This window comes from Oncorhynchus masou, chromosome 31, assembly GCF_036934945.1.
Source record: "Oncorhynchus masou masou isolate Uvic2021 chromosome 31, UVic_Omas_1.1, whole genome shotgun sequence".
Lineage (NCBI taxonomy): Eukaryota > Metazoa > Chordata > Actinopteri > Salmoniformes > Salmonidae > Oncorhynchus > Oncorhynchus masou.
Window position 1 is genome coordinate 83,610,492 of NC_088242.1, and position 11,242 is coordinate 83,621,733.

An 11,242-nucleotide genomic window follows, 5' to 3' on the forward strand; every position below is an offset into this window, starting at 1 on the left:
TGCCGGGGTGTCCCACCTGTCCGGTGCTGCCAGAATCTCCAGTCCATTCGGTGGCTAGGTCCCCAGTCCGAGGTCGGCGGCGAGGGTCGCCGCTCTAAAGAGGCCACGGAGGCGGTTAAAGAGGCGGAGAAAGACTATGGTGGAGTGGGGTCCACGTCCCGCTCCAGAGCCGCCGCTGCGGACAGACACCCACCCAGACCCTCCCCTATAGGTTCAGGTTTTGCGGCCGGAGTCCGCACCTTTGGGGGGGTACTGTCACATTCTGACCTTAGTTCTTTTGTTATGTCTTTGTTTTAGTATGGTCAGGGCGTGAGTTGGGTGGGTTGTCTATGTTACTTTTTCTATGATTTGGGATTTCTGTGTTTGGCCTGGTATGGTTCTCAATCAGAGGCCGCTGTCATTCGTTGTCCCTGATTGAGAACCATACTTAGGTAGCCTGGTTTCACTTTTGAGTTGTGGGTGATTATTTTCTGTGTCAGTGTTTGTTTCACACGGGACTGTTTCGTTTGTTTCATTTATTCACGTTGTTATTTTGTACTTTTCAGTGTTTTATTAAAAGTAAGCAATATGAACACGTACCGTGCTGCGCATTGGTCCTCCGATCCTTCCTACTACTCCTCTTCGTCAGAAAAGGAGGAGGACAATCGTTACAACTACAGAGTAGACAAGAACCCTCAGTCACCAGAAAATATTTTTTTTGATCCCAAACTGAGGTATGCGCAATACCGTCGGGGTACGCCAAATAAAAATGTGATTTAAAATGATTATTTGTCAAATACAGGTAGCCTGGTCAAATAATTAACATCCAATCACATTAACCGTTACTCTCTCGTGGGAAACCTTCACTTGCTCAGCCATTTAGAAATGAAACATGACAATTGAAAAAATAACCATGGGAGGTTTTTGAGCGAGAATAAAGACGACTTTCGAGTCGGAAGACATGTATAAAAGCAACAGATACAGTGGGGCAAAAAAGTATTTAGTCAGCCACCAATTGTGCAAGTTCTCCCACTTAAAAAGATGAGAGAGGCCTGTAATTTTCATCTTAGGTACACTTCTCACAAAATGAGAAAAAAAATCCAGAAAATCACATTGTATGATTTTTAATGAATTTATTTGCAAATTATAGTGGGAAATAAGTATTTGGTCACCTACAAACAAGCAAGATTTCTGGCTCTCACAGACCTGTAACTTCTTCTTTAAGAGGCTCCTCTGTCCTCCACTCGTTACCTGTATTAATGGCACCTGTTTGAACTTGTTATCAGTATAAAAGACACCTGTCCACAACCTTAAACAGTCACACTCCAAACTCCACTATGGCCAAGACCAAAGAGCTGTCAAAGGACACCAGAAACAAAATTGTAGACCTCCACCAGGCTGGGAAGACTGAATCTGCAATAGGTAAGCAGTTTGGTTTGAAGAAATCAACTGTGGGAGCAATTATTAGGAAATGGAAGACATACAAGACATCTGATAATCTCCCTCGATCTGGGGCTCCACGCAAGATCTCACCCCGTGGGGTCAAAATGATCACAAGAACGGTGAGCAAAAATCCCAGAACCACACGGGGGGACATAGTGAATGACCTGCAGAGAGCTGGGACCAAAGTAACAAAGCCTACCATCAGTAACGCACTACGCCGCCAGGGACTCAAATGCTGCAGTGCCAGACTACTTAAGCCAGTACATGTCCAGGCCCGTCTGAAGTTTGTTAGAGAGCATTTGGATGATCCACAAGAAGATTGGGAGAATGTCATATGGTCAGATGAAACCAAAATATTACTTTTTGTTAAAAACTCAACTCGTCGTGTTTGGAGGACAAAGAATGCTGAGTTGCATCCAAAGAACACCATACCTACTGTGAAGCAACTGGGTGGAAACATCATGCTTTGGGGCTGTTTTTCTGCAAAGGGACCAGGACGACTGATCTGTGTAATGGAAAGAATAAATGGGGCCATGTATCGTGAGATTTTGAGTGAAAACCTCCTTCCATCAGCAAGAGCATTGAAGATGAAACGTGGCTGGGTCTTTCAGCATGACAATGATCCCAAACACACCGCCCGGGCAACGAAGGAGTGGCTTCATAAGAAGCATATCAAGGTCCTGGAGTGGCCTAGCCAGTCTCCAGATCTCAACCCCATAGAAAATCTTTGGAGGGAGTTGAAAGTCTGTGTTGCCCAGCAACAGCCCCAAAACATCACTGCTCTAGAGGAGATCTGCATGGAGGAATGGGCCAAAATACCAGCAACAGTGTGTGAAAACCTTGTGAAGACTTACAGAAAACGTTTGACCTCTGTCATTGCCAACAAAGGGTATATAACAAAGTATTGAGATAAACTTTTGTTATTGACCAAATACTTATTTTCCACCATAATTTACAAATAAATTCATTAAAAATAATACAATGTGATTTTCTGGATTTTTTTTCTCATTTTGTCTGTCATAGATGAAGTGTACCTATGATGAAAATTACAGGCATCTCTCATCTTTTTAAGTGGGAGAACTTGCACAATTGGTGGCTGACTAAATACTTTTTTGCCCCACTGTACCTTTAATAAGAAGGGGCTAGAAGGACTTCATTCTTCCTGCTACCATGGATATGGCTGGGATAATGCTGGAGGAAAAGGCCCAAAAAACTATACAGACAATTACTTCATCAAACAACACTGTTTCACAACGCATCGGTAACATGGCAGGAGATGTTTTGAAACAATTATGGCCAGGAGATAACACTGAGGGGGGGGGGGGGGGGTTCAAGACCTGAAATGTGGTCTCTGGGTATTTCCCAACACGGATTCTTCATGCGAAATTCCTTGAAGGGACTGAATTCAGTCTGAGTCCGGATGCAATTCAACTAGAGGACTGTCCCTTTACAACACACAAGGTGAACAACGTTCAAAGCACTGTGTGAGGACTGCCCATGTTTCGAATAGATCTTAAAACAAAAAAGCTTTCACACATCTGGAGTACATATTCTTCTTCACTGTTGTTTTTCTGTGATCATTCACTTACAATCAGAACTAGAAACTTTGTCATCTGCTTGCTTGCAGGGTGTGGGCTGAGTGAACCTCTTAACTAATCACACCCAGAGCAGAAGGAGCGCCAGCAGGGTGAATGACAGAGCCCCAGAGAGCATGGGAAATGCTCGATAGTTACCCCTCTCTCACACCACGGTGGTGTGACTTCAAAAGAGCGCTCACATGACTAAGGGTAGCCACAGAGCACTCACAAACAGGCACACTCGGACACTCCTTTCTCTGGTATTTTTTTACTTTGGGTTGTCTGCTTCTCCTCTTTCAGCACTCCATACAGCATGGGGACTTGTCAGTACTAGCCTGCCCCCACCTCTCTATCTCCTCACTGCACTCATACACACAGGCACACGCAGGCACACGCGCACACACGCACACGCGCACACACACACACACACACACACACACACACACACACACACACACACACACACACACACACACACACACACACACACACACACACACACACACACACACACACACACACACACACACACACACACACACACACACACACACACACACACACACACACACACACACACACACACACTGCAAAAGGCTACTCTAATCCAAGCCACTGGAGATAATCTCAATGCTTTATGACTCCATGGATGGGTGGTAAAACTTCCTCCATAGTGTCTTCTTCATTAGCTTGTGATGAGCTTGGCCTTCAGTTTGTCTGTTTGTCTGTCAGGAGGGATGTGTTTCTAAAGGCCTATTTACAAACAAACCTGGGCCGTCCCAGGTCTGGGGACCAGGAGACCTTCATTCTTATCCAACCTAAAGTTCAGATGTCAACCACAGGCAGTTACTGTTGTACAAAATGGCCACATTACCTCTGGCCCACTCTCACTAGTTGTGGGGTAAGTTGAGTCATTTTTTTACATTCAGCATCACTCCGTGAAGCGAAATATAGTATTCTTTCTAACAAAGATATCAACATACAGTATATTTCAGGATGTTGTGTATCCCTGGAAATAATCAAATATCATGTAAACATTACAGTTTTGAAAACAGCGCTTTTCAAAAAAAGGGTAAAGCCTAAACCTAACCCAAGTGTGGGGTAAGTTGAGCCGCGGGACAGGGTGAGTTAAGCTGCCTACAAATTTCTGTACTTAATGAAAAACTACCACTACCTTTTTAAACCATGTCTACCTTTAGTTCCCAAACACAATGCAACACAATCACAATACATTTTTGTCTTTTAGTAATTTTAAGCATATTTTATCACAAACACCTAACATACACTTTGTACTTTTTTAGAACAATTTTAACTTAGGCCAGGCCCTATTGTTACATATCCCAGCGATAATGCCTTGCATTAGGCCTGCGAAGAAAACACTTCAATTTGCTCAACTTGCCATTGGCTCAACCATTGGCTCAACTTACCCCAAGGCAAACATTTGGACTATATTAGTCCACAAAGGTACATGGGTGCACTTTCATGCTAGTTTAGGACCTCATATTGGACCTCATATCGAAGCTTAGAGACCCCAACTTATGTATAGAACTAAAATGATCTACATTGGTTTTACATACAAGCATCATGAAACCTCTACACAACAAAATCATTTGGCTTGATGAAAATCAGATTATTTTACCTAAAATCAGATTATTTTACCTAACTTGCTAACACTTTCTCCATGTGGTTTCTTCCTTCTCAGACTCAATGAAATGAAGACCTCTTCCTAAATATTTGGCCAAATGATTAATTGTGTCTATGGTTTACTAGAAACAAAGATGGCTCAAGTTACCCTTTGGCTCAACTTACCCCACTCTCCCCTACTGATATAACACTCCATCTGTCTCAATCAGTTACACTGTGTTTCAATGAAATATCACATACCATATAACTTCCTACTTATACTGTATATTGGCAAGTGTATAAAAGTACAGAACATTGTCTACAACCAACCAGCATCAGCAAACCTCTAAAATCTACAGTTTGTCTTTGGGCAATTTTGGGGGAGGGGGAGACAAAAACCTTGAGAAGACTCCATCACAAGCAGGGGGTCTTGGCTTTGTGTGCGTAATATTGTTCCACCTCTTTCCTGGAATTAATCTAACTGACACGCACGCACGCACGCACGCACGCACGCACGCACGCACACACACACACACAGGATGACAACTTTCCAATGAGTGCCACCTGGCCAAACCTCTCAGATGGGGTCCTAATATAATATCTCTATGGAAACCAGCTCCAAGGGTTCACAGCCCTGGGAGGATGCCAGGTCACCTGATACTCCTCCTCCTCCTTCCTCACACCAGCTCAGGTTTTTTTTTCTCTTTGGCTGGAGCTCTGAGTGAGTCTCCACCTCCTCCCACCCCCCAGAGCTCCATAAGAGGACTCTGCGGTTAACCCGTTAACCCTTTCTGCTCTAAATAGCACAGGGATCAACTGTATCACTGACTCATGTAACCCCGGCTCACAGCCTACTGGTTTAAGGCTTTAGACTGGGTTAGGCTAAAAGGATAGATAGGGAACCATTGACAGTCATGAGTCTGGCCCTGGAGCAGGATCCTCTCTACTGATCTGGCCTGGTTTTGTGTGATAAGGAGTAGAGAGGCATCAGGCCATGGCATTGACCATTAGTCCATTTCATCTGAACATGATGTCATAAAATACAGTGCATTCGAAAAGTATTCAGATCCCCTCACTTTTTCCACATTTTGTTACGTTACAGACTTATTCTATAATGAATTCAATCATTTTTCCCTCATCAATCTACACACAATATCCTACAATGAGAAATGGAAAACAGGTTTTTAGTCATGTTTGAAAATGTATTGCAAATAAACTATTCAGACACTTTGCTATGAGACTCTAAATTGAGCTCAGGTGCATCCTGTTTCCATTGGTCATCCTTGAGATGTTTCTACAACTTGGAGTCCACCGGTGGTAAATTCAATTGATTGGACATGATTTGGAAAGCACACACCTGTCTATATAAGGTCCCACAGTTGATAGTGCATGTCAGAGAAAAAAAACAAGCCATGAGGTCGAAGGAATTGTCCGTAAAGCTCTGAGACAGGATTGTGTCGAGGCACAGATCTGGGGAAGGGTACCAATGTCTGCAGAATTGAAGGTCCCAAAGAACACAGTGGCCTCCATCATTCTTAAATGGAAGAAGTTTGGAACCACCAAGACTCTTCCCAGAGCTGGCCATCCAGCCAAACTGAGAAATCTGGGGAGAAGGGCCTTGGTCAGGGAGGTGACCAACAACCGGACGTCGCTGACCGAGCTCCAGAGTTCCTCTGTTGGGAGAACCTTCCAGAAGTACAACCATCTCTGCAGCACTCGACCAATCAAGCCTTTATGGTAGAGTGGACAGACGGAAGCCACTCCTCAGTAAAAGGCACATGACAGCCCGCTTGGAGTTTGCCAAAAGGGCACCTAAAACATGAGAAACAAGATTATCTTGTCTGATGAAACCAAGATTGAACTCTTTGGCCTGAATGCCAAGTGTCATGTCTGGAGGAAACCTGGCACCATCCTTATGGTGAAGCGAGGTGGTGGCAGCATCAGCGGCAGGGACTGGGAGACTAGTCAGGATCGAGGGAAAGATGAACAGAGCAAAGTACATGGGGCGGCAGGGTAGCCTAGTGGTTGGAGTGTTGGACGAGTAACCAAAAGGTTGCAAGTTCAAATCCCAGAGCTGACAAGGTACAAATCTGTCGTTCTGCCCCTGAACAGGCAGTTAACCCACTGTTCCTAGGCCGTCATTGAAAATAAGAATTTGTTCTTAACTGACTTGCCTAGTTAAATAAAGGTAAAAAAAAACAGAGAGATCCTTGATGAAAACCTGCTCCAGAGCACACAGGTCCTCAGGGATGGGTTCCAATTTCTAAAAAACTGTTTTTGCTCTGTCATTATTGGGTATTGTGTGTAGATTGATGAGGGGAAAAAAAATTCAGCAATATTAGAATAAGGCTGTAACGTAACAAAATGTGGAAAAAGTGAAGTGGTCTGAAAACTTTCCAAATGCCCTGTATGTCATCCTAACCTTTGGTAAAAGATTTCATGGTCTGATTATAGGTTAATATTGATTTCTTTATTGCAAAAATGAGGAAGGGTGGATACACACATGTGACGGAATAGGAGAGATATTTTGAGATTCGTTTGAAATAGACCATTATCATTTTGGGGAAGCAATATAGCCATTAAAGGCCCAGTGCAGTCAAACTGATTTTCCTGTGTTTTATATACAGTATGTCCATATGAGGTTGGAATAATACTGTGAAAGTTGTGAAAATGGTGACAATGCCATTTTAGTGTAAGAGCTGTTTGGAGAGATCACCTGAAATTTCAGCTTGTTTTGCATGGGTGGAGTTTTGGCCTGCCTGGCGACATCACCAGGAGGTATAAGTTAATAGACCAATAACAAAGAGAGTTTCAAACTTCACTGCCAATAACAGCTAGTTTTCGCGTTACATATCTCTCCCATTAGACTATTTTTGACAGCTTTAGTTGAAAACAATCACAGTAAGGTACTTAATTTTTACACAGAGATGATTTGATATTGAGATAAAAAAACGGCTGCATTGGACTGTTTTAACATACACTTGAGAAGAACATTCATTAGATGTTCAACAGTCCTCTCTTACCCATGTCGTCCTCATGGTAGATGATGGAGTGGTGTTGTGTGGGCTTGCTGGTGTATCTGTGGACAGGCTCTATGTAATACGTCCCATTGGCTGTGAGGACAGAACCCTCAAACTGGCCCTGGATGACCGAGCCGTGACAGGAAGATCCCTTCTCATCTGGTGAGAGACAGACAGGTGGGAGTTAGCGAGAGATGGAGGGGGGTGAGAGACTGATAGGCAGATTGAGGGGAGGCAGGCTACTATATGTTGGATTATAAAGCCACGAATCCCTGAAGTGTCATATACCTTCAAGTTCTCCAGAATATAGATGGGAGAGGTCTGCTGTACTTGATATATTTTCAGAGAAGACTTCAAAAGGCTCTGTGAATCCCGTCATGTCTCGCCTCAAACGCAACCGGAAGGTCCTAAAGTAAACAATCGTGTGACACAAAGCACAAAGAGTGAAGCAAACTTGGAAAAGATGTTTTGACATTTATATACTCAATCGGAAAGGCAATGAAACAGAAGCTCCTGGGCTTGTGTCCAGTACCTGAGAAAAGCTCTGAAGTCCAGCTGCAGTGTCTGGTCCTGAGGCTGGGTCTCTCGTTTGGCGCGCCGGTGTCTCCTGTGTAAGGCCTCACGATCATAAGACAAGCCTTCGTAATGCCTTATGAAGGGGCTAATACCATTCAGAGCTCCTAGAAAAGTTGACAGAAATGACACAGGAAAGTTAATATACAGTGGCTTTATCTTGTCTGGTGTGAGAACTGTGTTAACCTGCTTTGTTAATCTGCTTTGTAATCAAAACATTTTCCAGATAACTGCTCAAACAATGCTTAAAAGACTTCTTAACAGCATCTACCCCCAAGCTATATGACTGCTGATGTCATGCTCTGACCTTAGTTATCTTTGTTTTCTTTATTATTTTGGTTAGGTCAGTGTGTGACAAGGATGGTTAGTTTAGTTTTTGTATTGTCTTGGTGTTTTTGGACTGTCTAGGGTTTTTTGTATATCTATGGGGTTTAAGTATGTCTAGGTACATGTAGGTCTATGGTGGCCTGAATTGGTTCCCAATCAGAGACAGCTGTTTATCGTTGTCTCTGATTGGGGATCCTATTTAGGTTGCCATTTGGGTTTTGTGGGTCATTGTCTATGTGTAGTTGCATGTCAGCATGTGTTGTTTATAGCGGCACGTTAGTTGTTTCAGTGTTCTTCGTTAAATAAAAGAAGAATGTATTCCAATCACGCTGCGTCTTGGTCTCCTCGTTATGACTAACGGGACAGCTGAACAGCTCATCAAATGGCTACCCAGACTATTTACGTTGAACCCCTTATTTTATTCTTATCTATTACTATGTTTAGCACTGACTCGCTTGCACAGGCTCGATGTACAATCACTGGACTAACCTCACACTCAAAACACACACATGCACATTGTCGCTACACACACACACATACATTCACATTCCTTCACACTCTTCACGTACGCTGCTGCTACTCTCTGTTTATTATCTATGCATAGTCACTTTACCTCTATCTACATGTACATGTTGCCTCAATTACCTTGACTAACCCGTACCCCTCCACATTGACTAACCCGTACCCCTCCACATTGACTAACCCGTACCCATCCACATTGACTTAGTACCGCTACCCCTTGTATATAGCCTCGTTATTGTTATTTTATTGTGTTACTGTTTTTCCTTTGAGTTTTTTAGCACATTTTCCGTACTTTTTAAAAGCTCTGCATCGTTGGTTAAGATCTCGTAAGTAAGAATTTCACACCTGTTTTATTTGGCGCATGTGACAAATAAAAATGTGATTGATTTGATAATATAACAATGTTAGAGAGGGACAAAACAAACAATATCTATAGATAAATTACCTACTGTAGGGAAGTGATGCATGGAACTGAGGCTTACTTTGTGTAGAGGCAGGCATTTTTTTATGTTCTCATCCATTTCAACTTTGCCATTCAGATTGATTTAGATTGTGTTATAAATATCAGGCATTTCCCTCTTTCTAGTAGGACAGCAGATAAAAGTGACATAATTTCATCATAACAACAACTTCCCCATTATCGTGCTACATTCTTTTCTCCTTTGTCAAAGAACATGCCAAACAGATAGTCAGGGGCTTACCCACACTGTCCATATAACACTCACACAAAGCTTCCATAGAGAATATCTCATATATCTAATCAAATAAAACACAGCATCAACAAGACAGGAGGCCTTTGTAGCAATGTAGTCCTATGTGTTTGTTGGCCATTGCATTACACAGAGGACAAGCTCAGGCAGATCCCCTGTCTTGTCTGATAGTTCCAAGCTAAGGGTAGGCCACCGAACCCCCCTGCATCGCGTGACTTGTCACACCTCAAAAAATAACCTAACAACGGTGTCAAGTGTCACACAGGAAATAAAAGCCATTCTACCTGCATTGGGTCCGCCCGAGTAGATAAGCAACATCAGAAGGCAGTATTGGGGTGTATTCATGATGTCTTCTGTGCTTTCTTTCTTTCTCTCTCTCTCTCTCTCGCTGCTTACCTGTGGTCTCCTCACTGTGGAATGTGACTAGATAGCTGCTCATGCCAGGACTTACCATTGGAAGATAGGAACACACAGTCCAAGGCAAATTCAGACTTGTTGTTATACTGTTAGGGAGTCCTTTAAAATATATGCAAAAAATATATGCAAAAAAAATACATTTACCATTCACACATGCGTATTAACACACACTTGTACATGTGTGAAATAGGACAAATATAAACACCCACCGAGAATGTATTATTTAAATATAATTAGTGAAGACGAATGTGTATTAGGGAAGTGGTTTCACAATAATGGTGTTACTGTTTCATAGAGGTAATGATAAAGGTCATAAAGTCAATTGTGGTTGGTACAGTCACCATAACATGAATTGGGGTGAGAAGTTACCATTATCTTTATTTAGGCTAGTTGTATGAGAGAATGTTAGCTGGAAACTCCCCTTGGAGACAGTGACAGACTGATTTGCCTATAAGTATACTTCCCCCACAAATTAGATCTATTTGGAGAATGTTTTATAATAGACAATGTGTTATATTTTGTGGAGCAATATGGAACAAAAGTCAAGATATTCTGATTGAAAGACTGTCATCAGACTTATATAAAGGGAAGTAAAAACAGACAGATTATTTCACTTACAATTCACTGTGTCACAATTCCAGTGGGTCAGAAGTTTAAATACACTAAGTTAACTGTGCCTTTAAACAGCTATGAAAATTCCAGAAAATGATAGGCTAATTGACATCATTTGAGTCAATTGGAGGTGTACCTGTGGATGTATTTCAAGTTCTACCTTCAAACTCAGTGCCTCTTTGATTGACATCATGGGAAAATCAAAAGAAATCAGCTAAGACATCAGGAAAAAAATTGTAGACCTTCACAAGTCTGGTTCATCCTTGGGAGCAATTTCCAAACGCCTGAAGCTACCACGTTCATCTGTACAAACAGTAGTATGCAAGAATAAACACCACAGCCGTCATACCGCTCAGGAAGGAGACGCATTCTGTCTCCTAGAGAAGAACGTACTTTGATGCGAAAGTACAAATCAATCCCAGAACAACAGCAAATGACC

The 11,242-nt window shown here is 42.4% G+C and overlaps 1 protein-coding gene across 1 annotated transcript in view; it reads right to left on the reverse strand.

Moving 5' to 3' along the window:
- The window catches only part of si:ch1073-396h14.1 (disintegrin and metalloproteinase domain-containing protein 10), an 88,880-nt gene extending 78,640 nt beyond the window's left edge, over positions 1 to 10,240 (reverse strand). The window contains exons 1-4 of the mRNA XM_064952262.1: positions 10,059 to 10,240; positions 8,175 to 8,322; positions 7,931 to 8,049; positions 7,646 to 7,801 (exon numbers count right to left, since the gene is read on the reverse strand). Of these exons, the coding sequence (XP_064808334.1) occupies positions 7,646 to 7,801; positions 7,931 to 8,049; positions 8,175 to 8,322; positions 10,059 to 10,119 (484 nt within the window). The 5' untranslated portion in view covers positions 10,120 to 10,240. The remainder of the gene's footprint in view (positions 1 to 7,645; positions 7,802 to 7,930; positions 8,050 to 8,174; positions 8,323 to 10,058) is intronic.
- Positions 10,241 to 11,242: the final 1,002 nt, after the last annotated feature.